Source organism: Oncorhynchus mykiss, chromosome 10, assembly GCF_013265735.2.
Source record: "Oncorhynchus mykiss isolate Arlee chromosome 10, USDA_OmykA_1.1, whole genome shotgun sequence".
In the NCBI taxonomy this organism is placed as follows: domain Eukaryota; kingdom Metazoa; phylum Chordata; class Actinopteri; order Salmoniformes; family Salmonidae; genus Oncorhynchus; species Oncorhynchus mykiss.
In genome coordinates, this window is record NC_048574.1 from 62,885,605 (window position 1) to 62,904,889 (window position 19,285).

The 19,285-nt window shown below is 41.5% G+C and overlaps 3 protein-coding genes across 5 annotated transcripts in view; 1 reads left to right on the plus strand and 2 right to left on the minus strand.

The window, feature by feature from the left end:
* LOC110534616 (oocyte zinc finger protein XlCOF7.1-like) overlaps nt 1–19,285 on the plus strand; it is a 1,104,347-nt gene that overhangs the window by 486,917 nt on the left and 598,145 nt on the right. The gene's annotated exons all lie outside the window — the stretch shown is intronic.
* LOC110534626 (zinc finger protein with KRAB and SCAN domains 8) overlaps nt 5,342–19,285 on the minus strand; it is a 98,619-nt gene continuing 84,675 nt past the window's right edge. The window contains exons 5-7 of the mRNA XM_036934491.1: nt 7,241–7,352; nt 6,962–7,089; nt 5,342–6,530 (exon numbers count right to left, since the gene is read on the minus strand). Coding sequence (XP_036790386.1) covers nt 5,661–6,530; nt 6,962–7,089; nt 7,241–7,352 — 1,110 coding nt within the window. The 3' untranslated portion in view covers nt 5,342–5,660. The remainder of the gene's footprint in view (nt 6,531–6,961; nt 7,090–7,240; nt 7,353–19,285) is intronic.
* LOC110534683 (zinc finger protein 251-like) lies at nt 8,129–14,969 on the minus strand. Its single transcript, XM_021619615.2, has 3 exons — nt 14,475–14,969; nt 9,952–10,082; nt 8,129–9,775 (listed from the first exon to the last, which is right to left on the minus strand). Exons 1-3 carry the CDS (start codon nt 14,755–14,757, stop codon nt 8,576–8,578), a joined length of 1,614 nt encoding a protein of 537 aa, XP_021475290.2. The 5' UTR covers nt 14,758–14,969; the 3' UTR covers nt 8,129–8,575.

The window sequence follows — 19,285 nt, forward strand, 5'->3', positions numbered from 1 at the left end:
GTTTGCGTTACCTATATAACGTCTATCAACCGAGTCCTATCTCCAACGCGAATTAAAAACTACATGGCGTAAGTATATGATGCTGTGTAGTTAAAATAATCACAACAGTAAACGCTAGCGTGGAAATTGTTCTTAGTCACTGTTCACTTCCTTTTACATAGATAAATGTTAAAGGTTGGCGTCGAAGTGCAAAGGTTGCCAAAATATCAACGTACCCGCTGATATTTCTTCTTCGATGAGGTTTAACGGCGGTTGGCATCCAAGATGTTGCATTACCGCCACCTACTAGACGGGAGTGCAATTCCCTTATACTTTGCTTTAAACAATTAAAAAATACCCTGACACTACACTCACAAAAATATTAACACCACCCTACTCCACTATTTAAATCTATTTAGTCCTACCTTAGGCCAACAACCTGAAAGGATGGGACACCACCACTTAACACACCCTGTAACTCTTCTGATGTCAAGTCTCGCACTCACAAATACCTCTGCAGCTGCCACCACAACCTCAATTTTCTGTGACTTACATTCCATCCCTGCAGTACAGTTGATAACCATTGTTAAAAATCTATTCTTACTGAAACATATCACTTGTTGGCCTATCCCTCTACTGGTACAGATCTACTACTCACACCACTCCTCTCAGGATCCCTCCTCCTTGACCCATCTTCCTCTACTTTCTTCACTGCCTCAGCATATTACAACTTCTGCACTACTCTAACCCTGGAAACCTCAATCTGCCTCTCTTGCACGGGGCATTTCTGATCCCCAGCCCCATGGGCACCCCTACAATTGACACATACCACTACTTTCCCTAATGCTACACATTCCTTTGTCTCATGCCCTTCTGCACACTTCTCACACCTACTGTACGAACTTCCCTCTTACACACTGCTGCCACATGCCCATAAGCTTGACACCTGTAACAACGTAATGTATTCAGCACAAAAGCGCCTACAGGATAACTTATATTCTAACATCACTATGTCGGGCAAAGACTCAACATCAAAACTCAAAAGAACAGATAATGACTCTTCTGTTTCACCACTCTCGCCACCTTGTCTGCATCGCACCAAAAAAACAAGCATCACAAACACCGGGAATCTTCCCATTCCGTGGGTCAACTTTTACATTTACAGCTACCCCAGTAATCACTCCTTTCAATGGTGCACTTTTCTTGGGAAAAAAGCGAAATAATTCAAATTTCTTGCCCCCAGTGGGGCATTGTGTGTAGATGGATAAAACTTTTTGTCCTTTATTTAAAGGTGGAGATCAAGCTGATACTAACTGTTATAGGCCTATTTCTATTTTGCCCTGTTTATCAAAATGTTAGAAAAACTTGTCAATAATCAACTGACTGGCTTTTGTGATGTCTACAGTATTCTCTCGGGTATGCAATCAGGTTTCCGCTCAGGTTATGGATGTGTCACTGCAACCTTAACTTGTTAGGGCTAGCGGAACCCCTCAACAACATCCGCTGAAAAGGCAGAGTGCAAAATTCAAAAATATTTTACTTTCATACATTCACAAGTGCAAAACACCAAATTAAAGCTTAACTTCTTGTTAATCTACCCATCATGTCCGATTTCAAAAAAGGCTTTACAGCGAAAGCACAACATATGATTGTTAGGTCAGAGCCTAGTTACAAAAACACATACATCCATTTTCCAGCCAAAGAGAGGAGTCACAAAAAGCAGAAAGAGATTAAAATTAATCACTAACCTTTGATGATCTTCATCACATGGCACTCATAGGACTTAATGTTACACAATACATGTATGTTTTGTTCGATAAAGTTTATATTTATATCCAAAAATCTCAGTTTACATTGGCGCATTATTGTTCAATATTGTTGTGCTTCGAAAACATCCGGCGAATTTACATAGAGCCACATCAATTTACAGAAATACTCATTATAAATGTTGATAAATACAAGTGTTATACATGGAATTAAAGATATACTTCTCCTTAATGCAACCGCTGTGTCAGAGTTCAAAAAAACTTTACGGAAAAAGCAAACCATGCAATAATCTGAGTACAGCGCTTGGACAACAAAAACAAGCCATACAGTTACCCGCCATGTTGTGCAGTCAGTAAAAGTCAGAAATAACATTATAAATATTCACTAACCTTTGATGATCTTCATCTGATGACACTCATAAGACTTCATGTTACACAATACATGTATGTTTTGTTCGATAAAGTTAATATTTATATCCAAAAATCTCTGTTTACATTGGTGTGTTATATTCAATAATGTGCCTCAAACATCCGGCGAATTTGCAGAGAGCCACATCAATTTACAGAAATACCCATCATAACGTTAATATAAGATGCAAGTGTTATGCACAGAATTAGAGATATACTTCTCCTTAATGCAACCGCTGTGTCAGATTTATTTTGTCTTGGCATTTAATTTGTCTTGGCACCTAAAACCCTCACAAACTTTTACAGATGCACAATTGAGAGCATCCTGTCGAGCTGTATCACCGCCTGGTACGGCAACTGCACCGTCCGCAATCGCAGGGCTCTCCACAGGATGGTACGGTCTGGGACCGAGAGACTGAAAAACAGGTTCTATCTCAAGGTCATCAGACTGTTAAACAGCCATCACTAGTACTAGTACATTAGAGGCTGCTGCTTATTTATATAGACTTGAAATCACTGGCCACTTTAACAATGTTTGCATATTTTGCATTACTCATCTCACATAGTTGAAGTCGGAAGTTTACATACACTTAGGTTGGAGTCAATAAACTCTTTTCAACCACTCCACACATTTCTTGTTAACAAACTATAGTTTTAGCAAGTCGGTTAGGACATCTACTTTGTGCATGACACAATTAATTTTTCCAACAATTGTTTACAGACAGATTATTTCACTTATAATTCACTGTATCACAATTCCAGTGGGTAAGAAGTTTAAATACACTAAGTTGACTGTGCCTTTAAACAGCTTGGAAAATTACAGAAAATGATGTCATGGCTTTAGAAGTTTCTGATAGGCTAATTGACATAATTTGAGTCAATTGGAGGTGTACCTGTGGATATATTTCAAGGCCTACCTTCAAACTCAGTGCCTCTTTGCTTGACATCATGGGAAAATCAAAAGAAATCAGCCAAGACCTCAGAAAAAAATTGTAGACCTCCACAAGTCTGGTTCATCCTTGGGAGCAATTTCCAAATGCCTGAAGGTCCATGTTCATCTGTACAAACAATAGTACGCAAGTATAAACACCATGGGACCAGGCAGCCGTCATACCACCCAAGAAGGAGACGTGTTCTGTCTCCTAGAGATGAACGTACTTTGGTGCGAAAAGTGCAAATCAATCCCAGAACAACAGCAAAGGACCTTGTGAAGATGCTGGAGGAAACGGGTACAAAAGTATCTATATCCACAGTAAAACAAGTCCTATATCGACATAACATGAAAGGCCGCTTAGTAAGGAAGAAGCCACTGCTCCAAAACCGCCATAAAAAAGCCAGACTACGGTTTGCAACTGCAGATGGGGACAAAGATTGTACTTTTTGGAGAAATGTCCTCTGGTCTGATGAAACAAAAATAGAACTGTTTGGCCATAATGACCATGACCATGACGATGGAGGAAATATTGGGAGACTTTCAAGCCGAAGAATACCATCCCATCTGTGAAGCACGGGGGTGGCAGCATCACGTTGTGGGGTGGCAGCATCACGTTGTGGGGGTGCTTTGCTGCAGGAGGGACTGGTGCACTTCACAAAATAGATGGCATCATGAGGTAGGAAAATTATGTTGATATATTGAAGCAACATCTCAAGACATCAGTCAAGAAGTTAAAGCTTGGTTCCAAATGGACAATGACCCCAAGCATACTTCCAAAGTTGTGGCAAAATGGCTGAAGGACAAAGTCAAGGTATTGGAGTGGCCATCACAAGGCCCTGACCTCAATCCTAAAGACAATTTGTGGGCAGAACTGAAAAAGCGTGTACGAGCAAGGAGGCCTACAAACCTGACTCAGTTATATCAGCTCTGTCAGGAAGAATGGGCCAAAATTCACCCAACTTATTGTGGAAGGCTACTCGAAACATTTGACCCCAAGTTAAACAATTTAAAGGCAATTACCAAATACTAATTGAGTGTATGTAAACTTCTGACCCACTAGGAATGTGATGAAATAAATAAAAGCTGAAATAAATCACTCTCTACTATTATTCTGACATTTCACATTCTTAAAATAAAGTGGTGATCCTAACTGACCTAAGACAGGAAATGTTTACTAGGATTAAATGTCAGGAATTGTGAAAAACTGAGTTTAAATGTATTTGGCTAAGGTGTATGTAAACTTCAGACTTCAACTGTATATACTGTATTCTATTCTACTATTCTTAATTCCATTCCGTTACTTAGACTTGTGTGTATTGTGTATATGTAACACTTCTCATCACTTCTTGATATACTATCTATTGATCAATGTATTACATTATTTTCAATTAGTAAATAATAGGAAATGCAGTAAATCAAGAATCTGGTTAGAAAATTAGTGTCTTTGTGCAAGATATCTAGTTAAGTAATCTGGTGAATTATTACATACTATCCAACTGCCCAAGACCCTTATGTGGTTAACAAATCTAAAGTCACACATGCACAGAGGGGAACGGTGCGACAGGTCCCGCAGCCTCGGTCTTCTGCAAAAATGTACCTTTTGCCATTCCTCTGTATCGGTCGAGGATCTTGACAGTACTGGGACAACTGGCGGGGATGTGCCATCGTGCCACCTTCAGTTCCAGTAGCTGTAGTTTCCTCCGCAATGCCCTGTTTTTCCACATTTTGTTACATTACAGCCTTATTCTAAAATGTGTTAGATCGTTTTTTTCCCTTCATCAATCCACACACACAATACCCCATATTAACAAAGCAAAAACAGGTTTTTAGAAACTATTGCTAATTTATTAAAAATATAAAACTGAAATATCACATTTACACAAGTATTCAGAGCCTTTACTCAGTACTTTGTTAAAGCACCTTTGGAAGCGATTACAGCCTTGTCTTCTTGGGTATAACGCTACAAGCTTGGCACACCTGTATTTGGGGAGTTTCTCCCATTCATCTCTGCAGATCCTCTCAAGCTCTGTCAGGTTGGATGGGGAGTGTAGCTGCACAGCTATTTTCAGGTCTCTCCAGAAATGTTTGATTGGGTTTAAGTCCGGGCTCTGGCTGGATACTCAAGAACATTCAGACTTGTCCCGAAGCCACTCCTGCGTTATCTTGGCTGTGTGCTTAGGGTCCTGTTGGAAGATGAACCTTCACCCCAGTCTGGGGTCCTGAGTGCTCTGGAGCAGGTTTTCATCAAGGATCGCTCTGCACTTTGCTCTGTTCATCTTTGCCTCGATCCTGACTAGTCTCCCAGTCCCTGCCAGGTGTCCTCCAGACTTGGCATTCAGGCCAAAGAGTTCAATCTTGGTTTCAACAGACAGAGAATATTAAACTATACTTGTTCTAGCCTAGGTTTACTATCTCTCTAAAAACAGGTATTAACGCAAGCCTGTTTTAAATGAAAAGTTAAAGGGGTTAATGAGGGGTATGTGGTTAATTACCCTCTTATCCCTAGACACTTCACAAGATAACTATAATATGTCAGATAAAGACATCCCCTGTATACATCTTAAGCCACACTGCTACGATTTATCCCCATTGTGGACACTCCTATGTCTGATAAGGCTACTCAGGAAGGAGAAGCTCTTGTGACATAATTTGCACTTGAAGCTGTCTTTGGTGTGAACAGTCTGGTGCTGCTTCACATACCTTGCCTCAGCAAAGCGCTTCCCACACGTGGGGCAGGCATATGGCTTGTCGGCGTCCATCCTAATGCTCGGCCTCCCACATTGTAACCCAATGACACCAGAGGTAGAAGCAAGAGTTTTTGAGCTCCCTCCTTGACCTCTAGCCATTGTTTGGGTGTTGTTGGGATTATGTGCTGTGTTATAGGCTAGGTACCTCTTATGGTGAACGCCCATCCTGACCCTGTCTGTATTGGTGGGGTAACCATGAGGTAGCTGAGGAAGGCTAGACCCAGGTCCAGACCTTCTATGAACCCATTCACCAGGAATTGGACGAGGCCCTGAAGGAGAAGACCGACTGGCTGATAGTCCCCCCTGGAGGTAGTCTCCCGTCACTCTCTGTGAAGGCTGAAGCCCAGGGTGACCTGATCTGTCCATCATGGATATTGTGGTGTTTGTATCATAGGAACAGGAGGGTCTATCTTTATCAGCCCCAGACTGCAGACTGGATCCCTGACTGGAGCCTCTGTCTCTCTGATGACCACCAGGACTGAGGTTGTTCAGTCCACCTGTCCACTGGTTGTGTTTTGTGTGGTGGTGGAGTCTCTGTCCCTCACGGTTGGGTCCTAGTTCCGACTCGGGAAGGAAGAGTGATGGCTCCAGATCCAGGGTTTTGATCCGGGGCCAGGGTTTGTGACCACCCACCTCAGAGGTGCAGTCTCTCCCGTCAGCAACACCAGATATCAGCAGGTCCTCATGGACTGCAGACTGTAAACACAAATTTAATAGAAAAGCATACATGTTTATATAAGAAACTGCTGTACACACAGAAACATGACATGATATTATAAAATGTTAACCACAGTCAAGTACCTAACAATATGGAGCCATTGGAGTTTATTGTGAAACAATGTCCATATGTGTTGATTCAAGAATGAAATATGTTTTGGTTCAACTGAGTTAAGGGAAACTCTGTCTCTGCAATAATACAAAAAGAACCAAGTCAGTCAGCACAGCTACACGTTCTCTCCCCCCCGCACACGGACACCTCCCTGTCCCTGCAGACGAAATCTACACCTCACCCTGCTGTCATGGAGACTAGGTTCGGTTGTTGTTTTGTGTTCGACTGTCTTTTTCTGGTTGTGATTAACAGTGTTGTTCCCCAGCCCAGAGTTGAGGACTCTGTTCCATCCACTGACCTCCACTATGTCACCTCTGGTCCTGGCCTGCTCAGTAATGTTGTCCCCTGGGCCCTTGGCTGCACCCGTCTGGGTCTGGAAATCCGAGATGGCCACCCAGTCTCTTCTGTTAGCCTCCAGCCAACCACCTGCAGAAGGAGATTAGAAAATAGACTTTACAAACGTGTCAGAGAAAACGCTACATATGGATTTTTTTGGGTCAATTACCTGGTCAAGTTAAGATGTGTGTTTTTGTATGCAAACATAAGTTGCTCTATGCTGTAATTATTTCCCCCTTACCTTGCTCCCCCATCTTTAGTCCACTCAGCAGGTCAATGCTCTCTGGTCCGTCTTCTATTGTCTCCTCTTTGACCAGCAGCAGATCAGGCTTCCAATCCTCCATGTCTACCGACTGTAAGAGATAAAGAGTGAAAGGATGTTGGATCAAGAAATCTGATATGAGCACCCTGCTGTGGAGTATTATCTGATTGGGCAATGAGGGATTGCTATGAATACTATGCAAACATGTTAGTTTTTGATTACTTTACACACTTTCATGGTTTGATAAGACAACAGCACTCCGACTCTGAGAGGCTTTGTGGATACGAGCTCTGACCTAATACCATTCAGACAGTAGTTCACAGTGGGCTCACCTCAGTGAGACTGTGTGTGGTCCTATGCTGCTCAGCTGGTTCCTCTGTGGGTTCAGGAGGTGGTGTAGTCTGGTTGTCCTCCATGACCATGGTTCCCTCAGGGTTCCCCAGACCCTCCTCCTTCACCAGCAGCACTTCTGGACCCTCCTCCTCCTGGAAGAGACAGGTGATACAGATTACACAGACTTACACTCCCTCAGGTATGTACACACAGATAAACACACTTTCAACATGGAGTGTTTACCCATCCCCACTACTTTTGAGTCCTATACTGTAGTTACAGAATGACTTCATTGTTGTTAAACCCATCATGGTGGATATAAATATGATGTTGTGGGTAAATATGATTCAGATAAGTCAAAAGTCATCAGACAAACTAACCTATTCTGAATTGTACAGTAAGTGTAAATACTTTAAGTATATTTATTTATATTTAAGTGTATATTGGTTATAAAGCGCTGTTGGGTATATGCAGAATAGGGTGATATCAGATGTGATATATACTAAAGGGAGTCTCAATGAAAGTCTCAGAATAAAAAAGTCCCATTTTGTGTTTATTAAACAAATAAGTTTTAAGTACACCATATGAAAACCACATGTACACGTCTCAACAACAAAATTGATAACTTGCATACATGTTCTCATTAAATGTATTGGAAAAACATTTTGTAGTTTAATTAGAAGTAATAAAATAGACATTTGTGAACATCATATAGCCTACACAGTACAAACACAATATGTAACATACTTTTTAGGCCTATATATGCCACAGTACAAACACAATATGTAACATACTGTTTAGGCCTATATATATATATATATATATATATATATATATATATATCACACAATGTCTGGATGCAATATTCTACCCTGAAATCTGTTACTCTTGTTATTCCAAATGTATCTGTGGATTTTTCTGCTGACAATCGTGAGAATGTACATTTGTCTTTAATGCAGGGTTTGATGTAAACGTCAGAAGTTATTGAGTGGAATGTTTTTTCTGCTGGTGTATCCTGAGGTAGCTCCTCTCTGAAAACCTCTTCCCGCAGTGCGTACAGGCAAACGGCCTCTCTCGCGTATGGACCATATGGTGCCTCTTCAGCTGGTCCTGGCGGGAGAACCGCTTCTCACACTGGGGGCAGCTGTAAGGTTTTTCCCCTGAGTGGACCCTCTGGTGCCTTTTCAGGTCACCAGCCTGAGCGAAGCACACATGACACTGGGTACAGCTGTAGGGTTTCTCTCCAGTGTGGACCCTCTTGTGGATCTCCACCTTCTGGGGGCAGCTGAAGCCTTTGTTACAGAACATGCAGAGGAACCGTTTCTCTTTACTATTGCCTGATGTGGCTCCCCCTCCCTGAGCCTGGACTCTAGCCCTGTCATTTGAGTTCAATACCTGATCGAAAAGGATGTGGCTGTGAGAATCGGAAAGGGCCATTGAAGTGGACACTGGGTCGTGATCCTTGAACGTGTGTACAAGGGAGTGGGTGGCGACATTTGGATTTGTCTCTAAGCTTTCCCTGTAATCTAAGAAATTTCTGCCCTGCGAGTGTCTGTCTCCTAGGTGACCTTTCCATGTGGGAGGAACGTCGCCCTCCAATTTCACAGTCACCTCATCTACGACTGAACCCTCACCTTTCTTATCTAGGCACCCTTCAGAGTATACACTACTACTGTACCGGTTCCATTCCCCTCTAAGCAGATCAGTCTGTGTCTCTAAACCCAAGGATATGTTGCCAGGGTCCATCTCTGTAGTGTAAGAACAAGACCGATCATCACCACCAGTGTCTAACGTGTCACCATCACCATCTCCACAGGAATGACCCATCCTCTGGTTCTGGTGAAATACTGGTAGGTACTCTGAGCCAGGAGCAGGAGGACAGCCCAGTCTCCACAGCCCCAGTCTCTCTGGGTCTGATCTGTGGTCAGATCCTGTGTGTAAAAGCCTGGGTGTTACAGTTAAAGTCTCGGTGTCTGTCTCTGACTTGAGGACGGCGTTCGGCGTTCCACTGACCTCCATGATGCTGCGTATGGTCCTGGCCTGGGGCACAGCGGAGAGGACCTCCGTGGCCACAGGGGGCGCCACTCCAGCCACTGCCTCGGTCTGGATGTCTCTGCTGTGCTGTGGGTCCTTCTTTCCTTTAGTCATCTGCTGCTTGACCCCAGGACCTGCATCTACAGACTGACAAGAAGAGAGAAGGTTATTATCGGTACATGAGTTGAATTGGATAACAATGTGGTACTGAAGTCTCAATGTCCCCTAATGCAAATAAATGAATAGCTGAGGGCAGCCTTTCTGAAATTAAGATGGGCCACATTTGATTAACTGTAATTTTGATGTAATACTATTACACAAACCTCTATCACGATAACATGCTGGGTTGAGGTTCCACTCCCCTCATCAACAGTGATTGGTTGGTCATCTCTCCATGTGTTGTGTCCCGCTGGCTTCACAAAGCTCCTGTGACCTCCAGTGAGATGTCCTTCACCTGAGAGAGTGATTGGGGGAAAAGAGGTGGTTAGGTTAGCTACTGTCAATGCTCAATGCTATATTGTACACATGACACTGTCTACAAGTGGCAAGGATGTCCCTTCTTATAACTTCTTGATATACTATTTATTTATTGATTGATTGATTGATTGTGTTCCATGCATCACATCATTTTTATTGAGTATGACAATAGTAAATTCAGTAACTCAAGAGTCTGGTTAGAATATGATTTTGTGTCTTTGTGTTAGAATAATGTATTCTTAATTGACCTGCCTGGTAAATAAACATTTTTTGCAAGATAGCTAAGTAATCAGGGGAACTATTACATCAGGCCTGGCCCAGGGCATAAGTGACATAAGTAGTTGCTTAGGAGGCCATCCACTAGTGCCACCCCCCCCCCCCCCCAAAAAAAAATGTATAGAGTGCCTTGAGAAAGTATACACAACCCTGGACTTTTTCCACATTTTGTTGTGTTACAGCCTGAATTTAAAATTGACTAAATGTGGATCTTTGGGGGTCACTGGCCTACAAACAATACCCCATAATGTCAAAGTGGAATTATGTTATTTTTTATATATATATATATATACACACACAAATTAAGTTAAGTAATAAGTTCAGGAGTAAACATTTTCTTAACAAATCACAATAAGTTGCATGGACTCACTCTGTGTGCAATAATAGTGTTTAAAATTATTTTTGAATGACTACCTCATCTCTGTACCCCACACATACAGGTCTCAGTCGAGCAGTAAATTTAAAACAGATTCAACCACAAAGACCAGGGAGGTTTTCCAATACCAATATACAAAAAAGGGCATTGAATATCCCTTTGAGCATGGCAAAGTTATTAATTACACTTTGAATGGTGTATCAATAGACCCAGTCACTACAAAGATACAGGTGTCCTTACTAACTCAGTTGCCAGAGAGGAAGGAAACCGCTTATGGATTTCACCATGACTCCAACTGTGACTTTAAAACAGTTAGAGTTTAATGGCTTTGATAGGAGAAAACTGAGAATGGATCAACAACATTGTAGTTACTCCACAATACTAATATAAATGACAAGAGTGAAAAGAAGGAAGATTGTACAGAAACAAAAGAAAATTCTAAAAATATGTTTTCATTTTGTCATTATGTGGTAGTGTGTAGATTGGTGAGAAACAATTATAATTAAATCCATTTTAAATGCATGCTATAACACAACAAAATGTGGAATAAGCAAAGGGGTATGAATACATTCTGAAGGCACTCACCAGCCAGGTTATGAGGTATACCACAAAATGTGACAACGGAAAGGCAGGCTTCATCAGCGCTGCACACACCACTTTGCAATCTGGAGGCATTTTGTATGTATGCAGTATGCATCTTGAAAACATTTTATATATCCCCCCCTGGCAAAATGTGTAGAATTGCAGGAAATTAACTCTAAAATGTCCTCTGCCTTAACTTTTGTGTAGGGCCCCCAAAAGGCTAGGGCCAGCCCGACCCGCCGGAAAACGTGTGGCGAGACAGCATTTGCTCCAATACTTTTCAACACCTTCCAAGCAGCAGCAACAAATGCGTTTACCAGACATATTCATTAGTTTATGTCATAGAAAAAAAAATTAAACGTAAAAGCAGCCGTTTCTTATTGGACAAGCTTACATAGTACCTCCCCCAATTTCAGCATATTTTCCCCCGTTTGTCTAGTGAGGAGGTAGCCCCCACACTTGCTGTGACAGGTGGATTCACTTGTCAGTCACAGTGGTCGCCTAGCTACAGCCTACAGAGCCTCATCAACCACGCCTCTCAACAACTAGTCTGGTTGCACCAGCACCTCGTCAAAGACAGTACAGTATGAAGATAGGCAGAAACTGTTTCTCCAATAGAAATCCCTGATCATGCTTGTAGGCGATGTCATTGCAACGTTGGCTAGCTTTACTCATGCACAGAAACATGTCATCGGTTCTAACGGTGGTCTCGCGCTGTCAAATCAAAGACACTACTTTGATCTAAAGTTGTTTTTGTTCTCTAATCGACTTCTCAAACCCCGGCCTGGTCTGTTTGGTCTGCTTCGCAAGGGTTCCCGGAAGTCTCGCAATGTAGCGTCTCGGTTTAGAAACTCTGTGACCTCGTTGTTTGGCTGTCCTTGCTATCATGGATCATTGGGACGGCCCTACCCCCATTAAAGTTGAAAGTTAAAATGGTTAGGACTTGAGGCTAGGGATGTCCCAATGATTTCGGATAGCACTAACCATTGTTTGACTCGCAATATGCCCCTGTCTTCGCGCACGTTCTGTGGGACCCGACTTTGTGGCTGTGTTATCTAGTGTAAACAGTCTTCTCCTGCCTGCCTCAAGAGAGAGCGAACACATATTTTCATGGAAAACAAGAGTGTGTTAATAAAAGCAGTTTAGTCGTTGTCCAAATCTAGGTACAACGATCCAATCTATAGCTATAGTAGACTAGCTAGATAACATTAGCTAGATATGTTTATGCAGCCAGCAGCTAACGTTAATATTGATTTTTAGAAGTGGGGGGGCCCCTTTTTTTAAATCCAGTCCGATACACTCCAAATCAAATTGCGCCGAATACAACAGAATACAACAACCTTACAGTGAAATGCTTACTTCCAAGCCCTTAACCAACAATAAAAATAAGTGTTAAGTAAAAACTTTTTTTAATTTATTTTTAAATACAGTTAAATAACAGTAGCGAGGCTATATACGGGGGTACCGGTACAGAGTCAATGTGCGGGGCACAGGTTAGTCGAGGTAACATGTACATGTAGGTAGAGTTAAAGTGACTATGCATAGTCAATAAACAGCGAGAAGCAGCAGCATAACAAAGGGGAGGAGGGGGGGATGACGACAATGCGAATAGTCTGGGTAGCCATTTGATTAGCTGTTCAGGAGTCTTATGGCAGTTGCCATACCAGGCAGTGATGCAACCAGTCAGGATGCTCTCGATGGTGCAGCTGCAGAACTTTTTGAGGACCTGAGGACCCATGCCAAATCTTTTCAGTCTCCTGAGGGGGAATAGGCTTTGTTCCAGAAACATCCTACTCGACCGCTCAGAGTCCTAAAGTACACAGTTGCCTCGTTTTGTATCACATTCCAATGATAAAAAAATGCAATTTCAGAATGTGGAGGGGACGTGTCTCCCCCGTCCCCAGTGAAAGTTGCGCCCCTGATTTAGACTCACTGAATAAATGTGTTTGGCACAGGTAAAGAAGATGAAACGATCTGCTGCTGCTACCCAAGGCGTAGGGATACTCAAGTTCCTGAAAGGGTTAGTCAGCCAGTTTATTAGTCCAGTAAACTTCATTGGCATATTATTTTATTTATGTTTCTGGAGCAAATTCCCCTGTCTTAAAATTCCACCACAGAGCATTCTACACAGACAATATGAACACATTTGTCCAACCATAACAGATGGATAGCTAATGCAGAAAGAGAGAATTTATGGATTCTAGCACCACAATAACTTTCTCAAATACAGAGACAGGCAGCCATCAGTCTTTTTCAACGACCTAGTCACGTGCATCGTGACCAAGGGTTGAACCCAAAGTCATTTAGAACCATTTTTGTTGTTGTTCCGTTCCACTGTTCCGACCAGCAAAATAAATTACTGAACCGGGTCGACCCTAAGAAAAGTACCCGATTATATAGTTCCTTTTTGTTCATTTTTAAACCTATGAAATATAATTTCGTTATTTTCTGGTTTTCTGTTCTGTTCCCTGAACCGGTTCCAACTTACTGATATGAATTGGTAATGCAGGTTTGGTTAGAATAGAGTGCAATAGAATGAGTGATATTCAATGAAATATACTTAATGAAAAGGGAGGTATTATTTTCAAGTAAACTTTAGCAAATAGTTGATTTAATGATTGAATATATGGATTTTACAGGCAATCAATTCCTACAGTGAGCGCCAGGAAACCAACTTCTGGTGGGATGGATGGAGACCAGGACAACACAAAGTTAGTGGTTTTATGACTTATAAAAACTGTTACAAAGTCTGTGTATAGTGTTAAATGTAACCCTGCCTTACATAAAGATAACATAATTAGTCATTTCTGAAGAGCACTGTAATCAGACGAAGAAATAGGTTAAATAGGAATACATTAAATGAAGACTTTCAAACCTGTCCTGAGTGTTTCCAATTCACATGACCTGACAAAAAATCCAAGCCCTATAGTCATAACATAGATGAAAAGGGAAGCTATCTATAACAATCTTTTGTCATGGCCTACAAATAGGACACAGAGTTTTACCTAACCAGGAAAAACTCTAAAACAACCAAAGAGTATATTGGATACTATCCAAAAACTGACCAAGTCACAATTCTGGGTAACATCTGAACACATGCGCAGAGGGGAACGGGACAACTTATGCAAAATGTACCTCTTGCCATTCCTCTGTATCGGTCGAGGATCTTGACACTACTGGGACGACTGGCGAGGACCCGCTCTCTAATGGTCCTCTCTGCGCGCTCCCGTGACACCTTCAGTTCCAGTTGCTGTAGTTTCCTCCGCAATCCCCTGTTTTCTTTCTGGCTTTGAGACATTTCCAAACGAAACACTGCATAGTCGTCGTCTACGAGTTTACAGATCTCTGCCACGGCTGCATTCGCTAGCACCTCCATGACGGAGGCTATTTGAGTGTGAAAAACCATACAGTTAGCCATTAGCGGCTACCTAGCTAGCATTACCTAGCATCAACCAGGTCCTGTCTCCAACGCGAGTTAAAGACTACCTGGGGTAAGTATGTAATGCTGTGCAGTTAACTTAGTCATATGTTGAGTTCCAGGATGTTAATAAACGTCTAAATAACAATAAAACCGCTAACGTGGAAATGGTTATTGGTCACTGTTTACTTCCGTTTACTACTACTTCTTTGATGACGTTTAACGGCAGTTGGCATCCAATCAATGTTGCATTACCGCCACCTACAAGACTGGAGTATAACTCCCTTATACTTCGCTTGAAAAAAATGGTTTAATAATAATACAACAAATACACTACCATCTAACACGACAATAAAAAAAACTCCACTATTTAAATATATTTAGTCCTACCTTAGGCCAACAACCTGAAAGGATGGGACACCACCACTTAACACACCCTGTAACTCTTCTGATGTCAAGTCTCGCACTCACAAATACCTCTGCAGCTGCCACCACAACCTCAATTTTCTGCGACTTACATTCCATCCCTGCAGTACTGTTGATAACCATTACTATAAATGCCAAAAATCCAATCTTACTGAATGAAACATATCACTTATTGGTTTATTCCTCTGTACTGGTACAGATCTACTACTCACACCACTCCTCAGGATCCCTTTACCCATCTTCCTCTACTTTCTTCACTGCCTCAGCATATGTGACTCACCACCTGGATTCAGTCTTATGTAGAAAATTTGAATTTTTATTTTTTACATTGGATAAAAGTAGAGACACAGAGCTACAAAATGGTATCATACACAGCATTTTTGAGTAACAATGGGAAAGTATTTCTACTTTGAAAGTTGATACACTTGTAAACTCACTTTTGAGAAAACAGCCTTTGAATGTTTTGGTACCTACTAGAGCTCTCCTTTGTCTACACCCATTCAGCATTGTTCACACCCTCTTAAGCCAGCCCCACCCATCTCTTTAAGGATTCACATGAGGTCATGTGCTGAAGACTAAAAGTGGTAGGTGCCTACAAAAAGGCAAAATTCCAGGTAAACAGAAAGTGTCCAGATCAAAATATTTTTTTAATATTAGATGACGCTTAACCAGACACACTTGTCTAAATTGATTGGTCATGTGAAAGAAATGCTATAACCCCCAGCCACATCCAGCGGTGGAAAAAGTACTAAATGGTCATACTTGAGTAAAAGTATAAATCATTTCAAATTCCTTATATTAAACCTGATGGCACAATTGTATAAAAAAAAATGTAATTATTGCCAGATAGCCAGGGGCACAATGTACTTAAGTATCAAAAGTAAATGTAAAAATATAAACCATTTCAACTTCCTTATATTAAGCAAACCAGAAGGTACAATTTATATTTTTTTTATTGATGTATAGCCAGGGGCACACTCCAACACTCAGACATTATTTTCAAACAATGAAAATCAAATGTTATTGGTCACATACACATGGTTAGCAGATGTTAATGTTAGTGTAGCGAAATGCTTGTGCAAGGGTCCACTTTTTCCAAAAACTTCACTCCTACTGTCACAGACTCATCTTTATCCTGACCCTCGGTGCAAGCTTCAGGCTCCGAGAACTTCATCACACCTACCACCTCCGATACTTCGCCCTCATTCACTTCCATTTCTCCTCCTGTTTTCAGCTCCCTCTGCTTACACGTTCTACGTATTGTAGACTCGTCAACACAGAGATGTTATATTCTCAAAAAAACTCCCTGATGTTGTGAGCTGAGTGATCTTCTGGGAAGAACTGTGTTTCCAGGCAGTTTGATTCCAGTTGCCAGTCTGGGGTGAGGTAATGGATAGTGAAGCTGATGTAGGGTTGAGACAACCCCTGCTTTCACTGGTCGAGGTCAGTGGTTGCAGCAAACCATGTGCCTTGAGCCAAAGTTTTTCCAACATCAGCTTTAACCTGGTTGTACAGGCTTAGGATTCAGTCTTGTAATTGATCAGTAGAAAACCCTTTTGCAATTACGTTAGCACAGCTGAAAACGGTTTTGATTAAAGAAGCAATAAAATTTGCCATCTTTAGACTAGTTGAGTATCTGGAGCATCAGCATTTGTGGGTTCGATTACAGGCTCAAAATGGCCAGAAACAAAGAAAATGATTCTGAAACTCATCAGTCTATTCTTGTACTGAGAAATGATGGCTATTCCATGCGAGAAATTACCAAGAAACTGAAGATCTCATACAACGCTGTATACTACTCCCTTCACAGAACAGCGCAAACTGGCTCTAACCAGAATAGAAAGAGGAGAAGGAGGCCCCGGTGCACAACTGAGCAAGAGGACAAGCACATTAGAGTGTCTGAAACGGATTTTGTTTTGATATGTTTTTGGGGAAGACATTTTTTTGCTTCCATGAGCTAGCTAGATTTGTTTTGACCAGCACTGTAGGCGCGCGGGACAACTTTACCAGCATCATAGCATACGTATCGATGAATCGTTGTGACTTATGAAATACAAGTGATAGTGTAATCAATGTGTAATAACTACATACAAATTAATTAAAGCGTTAAATTATTATGTGACATGCAGTCATGTTCAGGTCCTGATTGGTCAACAAGCTTATTTGACGTGTATCTTTTTTGACATGCCAAGACCCCAACGGCGTTCCATAGAAATCCTGGTTGAGAATGAAATGACTGAGCAAATGACAAACGAAACAGCACAGCAAGGTAGTGAAAGAAATTGGTTTTGATTATGTTTTACTGTTAATGGGGACATACGTAAATGCCAACAAAATAACTTTTTGGTCAGTGTGGTGTGTGTGTGTAACCTTTAACTGGGCAAGTCAGTTAAAAACAAATTCTTATTTACAATGACGGCCTACCCCGGCCAAACCCGGACGACGCTGGGCCAATTGTGCGGCGTACTACGGCGTACTATGGGACTCCCAATCACGGCCGGATGTGATACAGGCTGGATTCGAACCAAGGACTGTAGTGACACCTCTTGCACTGAGATGCAGTGCCTTGGACCGCTGCGTCCATGTGTGTGTAATTATTTAACTGTAATAGAATGCTTAAAAAGGCCGCTAATTTTTTAAAATATCGGTTATCGTGCTGTTTTTTTTGGGCAATGAAAATATCGGTATCGCCAAAAAATGTCATATTGGTGCGTCACTAGTTTTACGTTATAATTATTATTCACTCACACAGTCTATCATCTTCTGTGTTGCATGAGTATATGCAATGACCCCCATGCACAATTTACATAAATACAAATTAGTCTTAAGAAGACAGTGACAGTAATTGCAATGAGCTCAACAATTGACAAATACAGGAGCCTTGTATAGGAGTCTATAGTCTCTCTCGTTGGAACACTTTTACAACCAAGTCGACGACTGCCGGATTTTAACTTCACAAAATATGTTGGTTGGGTAACTAAACTACATAACGTGTTATCGTGTGCAATGGGCGAATAGAGTCTGCAGACACACGACACATACAGCTGCAGAACAACGTGAAGTGTTTTTAAAAGAGTAGGTAACACTGAAAGCTTCAGTTTACATTATTGACAAGCTATTAGCAAGTTAGACAGACAAACCATGACATTTTCCCCCATTCCGAAGTCACCACATCATGCATTGAGCTAAAAGTTAACTTAGCTTGCATTTGCTATAAAGTAGCGGGTGGTGGTCACGAAGATGACTCAAGAGATTTGAAGTGTTGATTTGAAGTTGTTTTTTGCAAGTTCTGCAGATAGGGTGACCATTTTCGATTAAGTTTCCCTCAGCATTCTTGTTAAACCCAAAATACGACCACACTTCAGATTTTGTCCTCTTAGAAGGTTGAAAAATCTCTCGAGCGCTGTCACTGACTCTGCCATGTTTCCACACAAATCAAAACCCACGTTGCATGCTGCGCCTATGTCAGACTGTGTCTAACTTTGGTTGATGCTGGTTGATGCTGGACAGTATTTACTGATTTAATGATAATTATAATTTGAAACGGTAATACCAACCGTTGGGAATTTTACCATTTACCAGTTTTACCATGGTTTATCGTGAAACGGTAACCATTTCATCCCTACAAGGTAGCATATTAATGAGATCAGACGTGGTACCATAATATATACTGTTAGGCCTGGGCAATTCCAGTCCTCGTGGGCCTGATTGGTGTCACACTTTTCCCCTATCCCTAGCAAACACACCTGATTTTAAACTAATTGCATTTTTATTAACTGAATGTCATGATTAGTTGATTATTGGAGTCAGGTGTGTTAGCTGCAGCTGGGGCAAAAGTGTGACACCAATCAGGCCCCCGAGGACTGGAGTTGCCCAGGCCTGTTCTAAATTAACCGAGTAAAAACTCACAGATGATTATTAAAGCTAAAACCAAGTTTATTCACCCAATGGGTCAGACAGCTGAACAGACAGACATGTTCCCACCAGCACAAATATATATACCCCAATTTAGGTGAAGTCTCCTCCTTTCCTCTAGACATGACATCTTTATTACTAGGCAGGAAGTTCGGTGATGTGGATAATAAACTGTTCCTTCTCCCTT

Excerpts from the sequence above, each read along its gene's own strand:
- LOC110534683 (XM_021619615.2), bottom strand. The coding sequence starts at position 14,757 with ATGGCTAACTGTATGGTTTTTCACACTCAAATAGCCTCCGTCATGGAG. Across the intron at positions 10,083-14,474 it reads ATACAGAGGAATGGCAAGAG|GTGAAGGACATCTCACTGGA; the intron begins GTACATTTTGCA and ends TCACTCTCTCAG. Across the intron at positions 9,776-9,951 it reads AGCATGTTATCGTGATAGAG|TCTGTAGATGCAGGTCCTGG; the intron begins GTTTGTGTAATA and ends TCTTCTTGTCAG.